The following is a 12,509-nucleotide window of genomic DNA, read 5'->3' on the forward strand; positions in this document are numbered from 1 at the left end:
CCGTTCCTGTAGGTTCATGCTCTACAACATCCGCAGAGTACGACCCTGCCTCATACAGGAAGCGGCGCAGGTCCTAATCCAGGCACTTGTCATCTCCCGTCTGGATTACTGCAACTCGCTGTTGGCTGGGCTCCCTGCCTGTGCCATTAAACCCCTTCAACTCATCCAGAACGCCGCAGCCCGTCTGGTGTTCAACCTTCCCAAGTTCTCTCACGTCACCCCGCTCCTCCGTTCTCTCCACTGGCTTCCAGTTGAAGCTCGCATCCGCTACAAGACCATGGTGCTTGCCTACGGAGCTGTGAGGGGAACGGCACCTCAGTACCTCCAGGCTCTGATCAGGCCCTACACCCAAACAAGGGCACTGCGTTCATCCACCTCTGGCCTGCTCGCCTCCCTACCACTGAGGAAGTACAGCTCCCGCTCAGCCCAGTCAAAACTGTTCGCTGCCCTGGCCCCCAATGGTGGAACAAACTCCTCACGACGCCAGGACAGCGGAGTCAATCACCACCTTCCGGAGACACCTGAAACCCCACCTCTTTAAGGAATACCTAGGATAGGATAAGTAATCCCTCTCACCCCACCCCCCCTAAGTTTTAGATGCACTATTGTTAAGTGACTGTCCCACTGGATGTCATAAGGTGAATGCACCAATTTGTAAGTCGCTCTGGATAAGAGCGTCTGGTAAATGACTTAAATGTAATGTAAATGTCTTCAGTTCAGGCCATTCTACTGCCAATGTTTGTCTATGGAGATTGCATGGCGGTGTGCTCAATTTTATATACTTGTCAGCAACAGGTGTGGCTGAAATAGTCAAATCCACAAATTTGAAGGCATGTCCACATACTTTTGGCCATGTAGTGTATACTGTAACTACATGTCATAGGGGAAACCTAACTACATGTCATAGGGGAAACCTAACTACATGTCATAGGGGAAACCTAACTACATGTCAAAACCTAACTACATGTCATAGGGGCAACCTAACTACATGTCATAGTGGCAACCTAACTACATGTCATAGTGGCAACCTAACTACATGTCATAGTGGCAACCTAACTACATGTCATAGTGGCAACCTAACTACATGTCATAGTGGCAACTTAGTGGGTCAGGGATCCAGACAAGGTGATCTGTATATAGTATGCAGGGTAAGTAAGAGGACGTCACTGTGTTGGGCTCCTGAGTGGTGCATCGGTCTAAGGCACTGCATCTCAGTGGAAGAGGTGTCACGACAGTCCCTGGTTTGATCCAGGCTGTATCACATCCGGCTGTGATTGGGAGACCCATAGGGCGGCGCACAATTGGCCCAGGGTCGCCTGGGTTTGGCCGGGATAGGCCGTCATTGTAAATAAGATTTTGTTCTTTAACTGACTTGCCTAGTTAAATAAAGGTTTCATGTTGTTTTTTTTAAGTGTGTCTGGAGCTTAGTGTGCCCAGGCCCACCAACTCAGGTGCCAGGCCCACCAACTCAGGTGCCAGGCCCACCAACTCAGGTGCCAGGCCCACCAACTCAGGTGCCAGGCCCACCAACTCAGGTGCCAGGCCCACCAACTCAGGTGCCAGGCCCACCCAACCAGAATTAGCAAAAATGTATTTATTTATTTAATGCTCTTTACTTGTCACTGTTCAAAACTGGACATTATTTGTGTTTTTACCTAAACATGCAAACTCCATCAGATAGAATCCATAGCAAGCAGTGCACTGGGTTTGTCAGATTTGATTGAATATAACAGAACAGATGAACTGAAGTGACATTCACTCTCACAGGATGGGAAGACAAATAACTAACTACCCCATAATGACAAAGCGAAAACAGGTTTAGAAATGTTTGCAAATGTATAAAAAAAAAAAAAAAAACTTATTTACATAAGTATTCAGACCCTTTGCTATGAGATTCGAAATTGAGCTCAGGTGCATCTGGTTTCCATTGATCAGACTTGAGATGTTTCTACAACTTGATTGAAGTCCACCTGTAGTAAATTCAATTGATTTGACATGATTTGGAAAGGCACACACCTGTCTATATAAGATTCCACAGTTGACAGTGCATGCAGAGCAAAAACCAAGCTATGAGGTCAAAGGAGTTGTCCATAGAGCCCCGAGACATAATTGTGTCGAGACACAGATCTGGAGAAGGGTATAAAAATGGTTTTGCAGAGCATTGAAGGTCTCCAAGAACATAGTGGCCTCTATCATTCATAATTGGAATGTTAGGAACCACCAAGACTTGTAACAGCATTCCTCCTCTGCTTCTGAGGAGGAGAAGCGAGAAGGATCGGAGGACCAATGCGCAGCGTGGTAAGTGTCCATAACGTTTATTTACAGATATAAACTGAACACTATGAAAATACAAAACAATAAACGTGAACAGGAACGAAAACCGAAACCGTACCGTGTGGGCAACAAACACCCACCACTCAAAAGTGAAACCCATGCTACCTAAGTATGATTCTCAATCAGAGACAACTAACGACACCTGCCTCTGATTGAGAACCATACAAGGCCGAAACAGAAACCAAAAATAGAAAAACAAACATAGACCGCCCACCCCAACTCACGCCCTGACCATACTAAATAAAGACAAAACAAAGGAAATAAAGGTCAGAACGTGACAAGACTTTCCCTAGAGCTGGCCGCCCGGCCAAACAGCAATCAGGGGCAAAGGGCCTTCATCAGGGAGGTGACCAAGAACCCGATTGTCACTCTGACAGAGCTCCAGAGTTCCTCGGTGGAGATGGGAGAACCTGCCAGAAGGACAACCATCTCTGCAGCACTCAGCCTTATGGTAGAGTGGCCAGACGGAAGCCACTCCTTAGTAAAAGGCACATGACAGCCTGCTTGGAGTTTGCCAAAAGGCACCTAAAGGACTCTCAGACCATAATAAACAAGATTCTATGGACTGATCAAACCAAGATTGAACTCTTCAGCCCGAATGCCAAGTTTTACGTCATAAGGAAACCTGGAACCATCCCTACGGTGAATCATGGTGATGGCGGGGAAAAATTACAAAGAACGTTCATGAAAACCTGCTCCAGCGTGCTGAGAACCTCAGACTGGGGCAAATGTTCACCTTCCAACAAGACAACGACCCTAAGCACACAGCCAAGACAACACAGGAGTTGCTTCGCAACAAGTCTCTAAATATCTTGAGTGGCCCAACCAGAGCCTTGACTTGAAGCTGATCTAACATCTCTGGAGGGACCTGAAAATAGCTGTGCAGCGACGCTCCCTATCCAACCGGACAGAGCTCGAGAGGATCTGTAGAGAAGAATTGGAAAAACTCCCAATATAGGTGTGCCAAGCTTGTAGTGTCATACCCAAGAATACTCAAGGCTGTAATCACTGCCAAAGGTGCTTCAACAAAGTACTGAGTAAAGGGTCTGAATACTTTCTGAAATCACTGTATAAAACTGCAATTTTTCCTCTCTGCCCCATGGTAAATTGTGTCATAATATGCAGCAAATTAGCTTTAAAATAGCAACATTTTCTCTCAGTCTCATGGCAAATTGTGTAAAATAGCAGTACGTTTGATTAAATGCTAATATTGGTCCCATGACTTGAATGGGATTTGTGAAACAAATGTTAAAACATTAGCATTTGGAAACAGTGCCAAGTAAACTAAACCAACGAATGTGTTGCTATCATACCTTGTCCATAAGCATGGGTAAGCAACCCTGTTTCTGGAGTGCTGCAGCTACTGCAGGATTGTGTTCCAACTAGGCAACATAGGCTAGCACTGCCCCCTTATGGGGAAAATGTGTACTGAATGTGCACAATCTTCCACTGTAATTGTCTTTAATTGAAGCATTGAGCATTAAGACCATAACACATGCATCCACACCTCTTACCCACATGTAAAACTGTGATAAACAGGAAAACATGTACACCCACGTGCGCACATACACCACCCCCTGGTTGATGCTTATTTATAAAACCATTTTAGGCCTCACTCCCCCCTATCTGAGATATCTACTGCAGCCCTCATCCTCCACATACAACACCTGTTCTGCCAGTCACATTCTGTTAAAGGTCCCCAAAGCACACACATCCCTGGGTCGCTCCTCTTTTCAGTTCGCTGCAGCTAGCGACTGGAACAAGCTGCAACAAACACTCAAACTGGACAGTTTTATCTCAATCTCTTCATTCAACGACTCAATCATGGACACTTTTAGTGACAGTTGTGGCTGCTTAGTGTTGTCTCTACCTTCTTGCCCTTTATGCTGTTGTCTGCCCAATAATGTTTGTACCATGTTTTGTGCTGCTACCATGGTGTCTTATGTGTTGCTGCCTTGCTATGTTGTTGTCTTAGGTCTCTCTTGTTGTGATGTGTGTTTTGTCCTATATTTATAATGTATTTTAGATTATTTTTTTTCCGGGCCCTCGTCCCCGCAGGAGGCCTTTTGGTTGGTCGTCATTGTAAACAAGAATTTGTTCTTAACTGACTTGCCTAGTTAAATGAAGGTTAAATAAAATAAAAATGTTCAAGAGAAAAAGAAGCCTTTATTGGAAGAAAGTAATAATATACATGTAATAAAATGCAAATTAATTACTTAAAAATCATACAATGTGATTTTCTGGATTTTTGTTTTAGATTCAGTCTCTCACAGTTGAAGTGTACCTATGATACAAATTACAGACCTCTACATGCTTTGTAAGTAGGAAAATCTGCAAAATCACCAGTGTATCAAATACTTGTTCTCCCCACTGTACTCACACCACAAAAACACCTGAATAAAAAAAAAGAGAAATATGAAATGAACAACTGAAACCAGGGTGGAAATAAAGAGAAATATGAAATGAACAACTGAAACCAGGGTGGAAATAAAGAGAAATATGAAATGAACAACAAACCAGAGCCAGGGTGGAAATAAAGAGAAATATGAAATGAACAACTGAAACCAGGGTGGAAATAAAGAGAAATATGAAATGAACAACTGAAACCAGGGTGGAAATAAAGAGAAATATGAAATGAACAACTGAAACCAGAGCCAGGGTGGAAATAAAGAGAAATATGAAATGAACAACAAACCAGGGTGGAAATGAAGAGAAATATGAAATGAACAACTGAAACCAGAGCCAGGGTGGAAATGAAGAGAAATATGAAATGAACAACTGAAACCAGAGCCAGGGTGGAAATGAAGAGAAATGTGAAATGAACAACTGAAACCAGAGCCAGGGTGGAAATAAAGAGAAATATGAAATGAACAACTGAAACCAGAGCCAGGGTGGAAATGAAGAGAAATGTGAAATGAACAACTGAAACCAGAGCCAGGGTGGAAATAAAGAGAAATATGAAATGAACAACTGAAACCAGAGCCAGGGTGGAAATAAAGAGAAATATGAAATGAACAACTGAAACCAGAGCCAGGGTGGAAATGAAGAGAAATATGAAATGAACAACTGAAACCAGGGTGGAAATGAAGAGAAATATGAAATGAACAACTGAAACCAGGGTGGAAATGAAGAGAAATATGAAATGAACAACTGAAACCAGGGTGGAAATGAAGAGAAATATGAAATGAACAACTGAAACCAGGGTGGAAATGAAGAGAAATATGAAATGAACAACAAACCAGGGTGGAAATAAAGAGACAGGAACGTAGTTCAAATATCACCTCCATAACTGCATCACCTCACGCAAATACTGCAGCATCTGTCTTAAGAACACTAAAGACATATATACATACAAATACATCCCTGCTAAAGTAAATAGTTCAGAACAGCTCTGGGTCCATGGTCATACATAACATTACACATGAATGATTGTACATGAAGTCAACAAGTACAGAAAAATGGTACAAAGTTCAAACAACCCAAGCCTTGGCGTAAACAAGCTGCCCCAGACAGACAGGCCTGTTTAAAAGAGCTGCACTGTGCACGCTCAGCCAACAAACTATTCAATACAGACTTATTCAATACATCTTGTTTCAATACAAGAACAAAATGACCCAGCACAAGTCCTACTGTTTGGGTTGCAGTTTGGTTGTGTGCCAAACTCGCCTATCCTTAACCTGACCTACCCTGCGACCTTGGTTACTTTACCAAAGCCTTCAAACAAAAAGACAGGTACTCTTCACCGACATCCTATCTCTTTGAATGTTGTCAACGTAAAGCTTCTTCTTGGTAACCATTTCACACTGAGCAACCCAAATAGCAATTTTTTTGGCCCATGCCCTGTCTTTAGCTGCCACTAGATGGCGATGTAACTTCATTGGTATCAAAGAAGCAGCAAAAATCTATTATGTGCTTTTAAGTCTTAAAATGAAGCTCACATTCGCATATCAGTTATATACAAATCTCAATGCAATACAAATGGTAGCTGTATGATGACTATTTAACTGAAAGATTCAAATGTACTGAGTTGTTAGTCTAGCGAGGATATTGTAATGTTTCAGTATCCCCTGCAATAAAAATGACAAGTCAGAGGAACACTTATTTTTAAGTAGATTAAAAAGTAGAAGACTTTCGATAATGAAGAGGCAAGGCAGTCTAGTTGCACACTGTTTGTTACATGCAATTTACATACCTTAAAGTTAGAGGAAAACCATGTATCTGAAACCAGCTAAGCTGCTTCAATCACAGTATAAGCTACAGTGAATAATTATTATCATCACAGACAAATAACAAAATCAATGTAGTCAAAAGGGGAGGAAATTAATATTGACTTATTTTAAGACTAAACCACAAACCCCACCACTTCTACATCATCTTCATCGTCATTGTCGTTACTTAGAGGGTGTCAGGTGGGCGGTCACTTCCTCCTCTCCACAGGAAACAGGAAGTGGTCACAGCTAGTCGGTCAGCGAGCACTCTGACGTTATGGAGCACTCTGACAGCGTCCGCTCGCGCGTGGTGATGTAATTAAGTATGTCAATGGCGGTCACCACCCCGAATACCATCTGTCTAAGACAGGGCGAGCCATCCTCCATGTCTTAACAGAGAGAGAAAGAGAGAGGGAAGAGAGATGGTTATTACTACTATTGAGATAACAGACTGTGACAAAGGTTTGTGACGAAAGGTGAATTAAGAGCAGTAGAACCACATCAACGTTAAATTACTTCTCCAAGTTCAAGATTTGGTAGATGGGAATGTTTTCCACAAAGGAAGTTGGAAACTAACTTCCCAAACTCTTTATCCAAGGATGCAATAGTTGGAAATTACGCCAAATCAAACCAATCAGTTTACAAAAAGTTATGTAACTAGCTTCCTGTTTTCGAGAGACAGGGTTAGAGTTAGGTCTCAATGAGAGTTTCCAGTGTAACATTTCTAGTGTTTATTCAGGAGTTAAATAAATAACCAGTGTTGAGTGTGTCCGTTTTACTCTGTTGAGAGTAAAACATTCCCATCAAAACCATACCCAACATTTCCCAGCATGCTCTACTGCAGCTAGATTTTTTAAAATATTGTTTTTTAAATCTGTGTTTTTGCTATGTACAGTACATTGACTGAATGATTTATTAATCTTATGCTACACAAAGATAAATAAAATACATTTTTATAAACTAATCCAATCAGTTAGATTTATTGCACCCGTTACTTAAATGGTTGTTCCAGTTTCAAATGGTTGAGGTAGTTTCCTTTATCAATGTTCCTAACTCTGACAGTCATTATAAATACAAGGCTGCAGGTGAATACAAATTCTAACTGTTAGATGTCTGAACTCTGGCTGGATTCCAATAAGAATTACCTATCATTTTGCAAGCCAGAATAATGTGACTAAATCAAACATGGCCATCAAAGTAAGGCCTTATGATATATGTAACATATTGTCATAAAGAGTTTCATTGTAATGATAACATTAGCCTACAGTAGGAGCTCACTTGGTGAAGTCCACAGGACTGAAAAATAAATTAATTTGACAACCATGTATCTGTCATTAACAAATTCAGTCATGGGTGGTAACTCTACAATTCACTTGAAAAGGCAAAGCACACTGGGAAATTATGTTGGGTGTGTGGCTTAGTGGGGCAGTGGCTTTCAATTACAGTTTTTCTCAATTGCTAAAACACTAAAACCCATTGGCTGAACATAGTTCTCAGTTGCCTGGATTCATTTAGCTAATTATGCAGTCTGTTGTCAATACCTTAAAACATTTCACATGGTAAAACACACTCACTTAAGACTTTTCAGCAAAACTCCAAACACATTCTCATTCTCAAAACACATTCTGCACTCTAATGCACATGTCATCCATACTAGTAAACACAAGTGGCAACAATGAAATACAAATAGAGAACACATGTCATTGATTGAACAAAACCACTCAAAATTGATTTAACCTGTTTCAAATGATGCAACACAACCAATATAAGCCAGTTCAGAGAGCAAACAGGTTGTTGAAGGTGGGAAGGAGAAAGTATGAGAATGGATAGAAGAAATAATGTGAGAGGACGAGTGCGTATGCGAGGAGGAGGGTAAGAAAGAGGAAGACAAAGAGTGGAAATATCTGATGAAATTCGAGCAAGTTATAGACCATGTTCTTGTCCATGGACTGACAATGAGGGAAGAAAGACTTAGAGTGCAACCCAATTTGAGACGATTTTCTGTGTCCACCATAGTAAGGACATTCAGAGAAGAGAACAGGTACAGTATACTACTGTATTTTTGTAATTGCAAATTTACTGTACTACACTATATGCAGCTGTTTCAATAGACATTTGTAAACTGTATGTATTGTACTGCATGAATATGTTTTGTAACTGCACAACTACTTTTTGTAGAATTGCAAGGCTGCCACATGCAGGTGGAAGGACTATTCACTCAGGAGCAAGAGGCCGTTATATAGTTGGCATGGTCCTTCAGGAGCAAGAGGCCGTTATAGTTGGCCTGGTCCTTCAGGAGCAAGAGGCCGTTATAGTTGGCCTGGTCCTTCAGGAGCAAGAGGCCGTTATAGTTGGCCTGGTCCTTCAGGAGCAAGAGGCCGTTATAGTTGGCCTGGTCCTTCAGGAGCAAGAGGCCGTTATAGTTGGCCTGGTCCTTCAGGAGCAAGAGGCCGTTATAGTTGGCCTGGTCCTTCAGGAGCAAGAGGCCGTTATAGTTGGCCTGGTCCTTCAGGAGCAAGAGGCCGTTATAGTTGGCCTGGTCCTTCAGGAGCAAGAGGCCGTTATAGTTGGCCTGGTCCTTCAGGAGCAAGAGGCCGTTATAGTTGGCCTGGTCCTTCAGGAGCAAGAGGCCGTTATAGTTGGCCTGGTCCTTCAGGAGCAAGAGGCCGTTATAGTTGGCCTGGTCCTTCAGGAGCAAGAGGCCGTTATAGTTGGCCTGGTCCTTCAGGAGCAAGAGGCCGTTATAGTTGGCCTGGTCCTTCAGGAGCAAGAGGCCGTTATAGTTGGCCTGGTCCTTCAGGAGCAAGAGGCCGTTATAGTTGGCCTGGTCCTTCAGGAGCAAGAGGCCGTTATAGTTGGCCTGGTCCTTCAGGAGCAAGAGGCCGTTATAGTTGGCCTGGTCCTTCAGGAGCAAGAGGCCGTTATAGTTGGCCTGGTCCTTCAGGAGCAAGAGGCCGTTATAGTTGGCCTGGTCCTTCAGGAGCAAGAGGCCGTTATAGTGGTGGTCCTTCAGGAGCAAGAGGCCGTTATAGTTGGCCTGGTCCTTCAGGAGCAAGAGGCCGTTATAGTTGGCCTGGTCCTTCAGGAGCAAGAGGCCGTTATAGTTGGCCTGGTCCTTCAGGAGCAAGAGGCCGTTATAGTTGGCCTGGTCCTTCAGGAGCAAGAGGCCGTTATAGTTGGCCTGGTCCTTCAGGAGCAAGAGGCCGTTATAGTTGGCCTGGTCCTTCAGGAGCAAGAGGCCGTTATAGTTGGCCTGGTCCTTCAGGAGCAAGAGGCCGTTATAGTTGGCCTGGTCCTTCAGGAGCAAGAGGCCGTTATAGTTGGCCTGGTCCTTCAGGAGCAAGAGGCCGTTATAGTTGGCCTGGTCCTTCAGGAGCAAGAGGCCGTTATAGTTGGCCTGGTCCTTCAGGAGCAAGAGGCCGTTATAGTTGGCCTGGTCCTTCAGGAGCAAGAGGCCGTTATAGTTGGCCTGGTCCTTCAGGAGCAAGAGGCCGTTATAGTTGGCCTGGTCCTTCAGGAGCAAGAGGCCGTTATAGTTGGCCTGGTCCTTCAGGAGCAAGAGGCCGTTATGGTCCTTCAGGAGCAAGAGGCCGTTGGCCTGGTCCTTCAGGAGCAAGAGGCCGTTATAGTTGGCATGGTCCTTCAGGAGCAAGAGGCCGTTATAGTTGGCATGGTCCTTCAGGCAGCAAGAGGTCCTTCAGGAGCAAGAGGCCGTTATAGTATAGTTGGCCTGGTCCTTCAGGAGCAAGAGGCCGTTATAGTTGGCATGGTCCTTCAGGAGCAAGAGGCCGTTATAGTTGGCCTGGTCCTTCAGGAGCAAGAGGCCGTTATAGTTGGCATGGTCCTTCAGGAGCAAGAGGCCGTTATAGTTGGCATGGTCCTTCAGGAGCAAGAGGCCGTTATAGTTGGCCTGGTCCTTCAGGAGCAAGAGGCCGTTATAGTTGGCATGGTCCTTCAGGAGCAAGAGGCCTGGTCCTTCAGGAGCAAGGGCCGTGGTCCTTCAGGAGCAAGAGGCCGTTATAGTTGGCATGGTCCTTCAGGAGCAAGAGGCCGTTATAGTTGGCCTGGTCCTTCAGGAGCAAGAGGCCGTTATAGTTGGCCTGGTCCTTCAGGAGCAAGAGGTGGTTATAGCTGGCATGGTCCTTCAAGATAATGCAATAAGACTCAGAGAAATCCAGGAACGAGTGATACAAGACAACACACACTTCCAGGGAATCGACAGTGTGAGCATTTCCACCATTGACAGTGTCCTCCATCGTAACAGGATGCGAATGAAACAAGTATACAGAGTACCTTTTGAGCGCGAGCTCAGTATGTGCAAGTAAGTGTACATTCAGAAACATTTACTGTAATCCAGATTGTCTACAGTACTAACACATACATACAGTGTAGCACTGTCTCTGTACGACTTACAAAATCCTACATACAGTATATTGTATTTCTACACAGACAATATTTGACATGGAATCCTTGGACAGACCCCATGAGTTCATCTTTGTCGATGAAGCAGGCTTCAATCTAACAAAGAGAAGGAGAGGCCGAAACATGATTGGACAGCGGGCCATTGTTGAAGTCGCTGGTCAACGAGGTGGCAATGTCACAATCTGTGCTGCTATCAGCAACCATGGTGTTCTACATCACCATGTTACACTCTGGCCATATAACACCCAGCATCTTCTAAGATTTATTGCCAATCTAAGAGATATTTTATTTGAGCAGCAGGTTCAAGAGCAGCAGGGTCAAGAGCTAAATGAGAATCCCATTCCCACCTATGTGATAGTGTGGGACAATGTCAGTTTCCACCGAGCTGCTCGGGTAAGGGAATGGTTTAACATCAATGGGCAGTTTATCAAGTTATACCTCCCTCCACACTCGCCTTTCCTGAGGAGTTTTTCTCCTCTTGGAGATGGAAAGTGTATGATAGACAACCCTACACCAGAGTAAATCTGCTGCAAGCTATGGATTTAGCCTGTGGTGATATAGGTGAGGAATCATGTCAGGGCTGGATACGGCACACAAGAGGCTTCTTCCTCCGTTGCCTCAGGAGTGACAATATTGCTTGTGATGTCGATGAAGTGCTCTGGCCTGACCCAGCCCAAAGACAAGAAGAAGCACATTGATCACATTTACTCCTTTCATTTGTCACTTTTAGTATTGTATACTGTAGTACAGTGCATTGTAGGCTGTATACTGTACAATGGACAAATTGTATGGCCCTGAACATTGTGCTTTCCAATTATGAACAGTACTAACTGCTCAATAGATTTTGAATGGTTGCAGGTTCATATCAACAAAGAACAAGAATTACAGTATCGCAGAGACAAAGGAAAGTTTGTGAGATGCAGGGTACAGTACTGTAAAAATAGGGGTATAAGGAGGAGGAAGAACAAAAAACAAAATTGCAAAGAACAAAGCAGAGCAGTAATTTCTGATCAATATTGAGCTACTATGATAGAACATGTTTGCGTTCATCAAAAGACAATGACGGAAAAATATGATTTTTTTTTAGATTAAAAATGTACTTCTCCCTGAGAAATGTATGTTTTGAACAATGTGTTTTCTAATTTTCGGTGTATTGTTTACTGACTGCTTGAGAGTGTATATCATTTTGATCACTTTGTTTATGATTTGAGAGCAGTGTTTGATTTTGAACACAGGTAAAACTGTTTTGTGGCAAATGTTTCATTTTGCAAGAGGAGTCAGAGGTTATGTAAATAGTGCTTGAAGATGAGGTTTAATGTTTTTGGGAAATGGAGCAAGGTTTCAGAAATGGTGTTTTAGCAATTGAGAAAAACTGTAATAATTTTTGGCCACCCGAGAGTGGGAGTGGTCTACGGTTATGTTGATTCAAGTTTGAGCACATCTGCTGCCAGTTCTGATGTATTTGTACTGTAAATGCTTACATAAGAGCATGTCGTAATAATGACTTGTAAATATTTAGAGACACAGGCCTCTTGGTGTAATGGT

General features: G+C 43.3%; 1 protein-coding gene across 1 annotated transcript in view; it reads right to left on the reverse strand.

Annotated features, from left to right (window-relative positions):
- Nucleotides 1-4,480: 4,480 nt before the first annotated feature.
- LOC124045343 (cystathionine beta-synthase-like) overlaps nt 4,481-12,509 on the reverse strand; it is a 32,628-nt gene continuing 24,599 nt past the window's right edge. Inside the window, exon 14 of the mRNA XM_046364647.1 lies at nt 4,481-6,931. Within this exon, the coding sequence (XP_046220603.1) occupies nt 6,792-6,931 (140 nt within the window). The 3' untranslated portion in view covers nt 4,481-6,791. The remainder of the gene's footprint in view (nt 6,932-12,509) is intronic.

The sequence above is a fragment of the Oncorhynchus gorbuscha genome, linkage group LG01 (assembly GCF_021184085.1).
Source record: "Oncorhynchus gorbuscha isolate QuinsamMale2020 ecotype Even-year linkage group LG01, OgorEven_v1.0, whole genome shotgun sequence".
NCBI classification, from domain to species: Eukaryota; Metazoa; Chordata; class Actinopteri; order Salmoniformes; family Salmonidae; genus Oncorhynchus; species Oncorhynchus gorbuscha.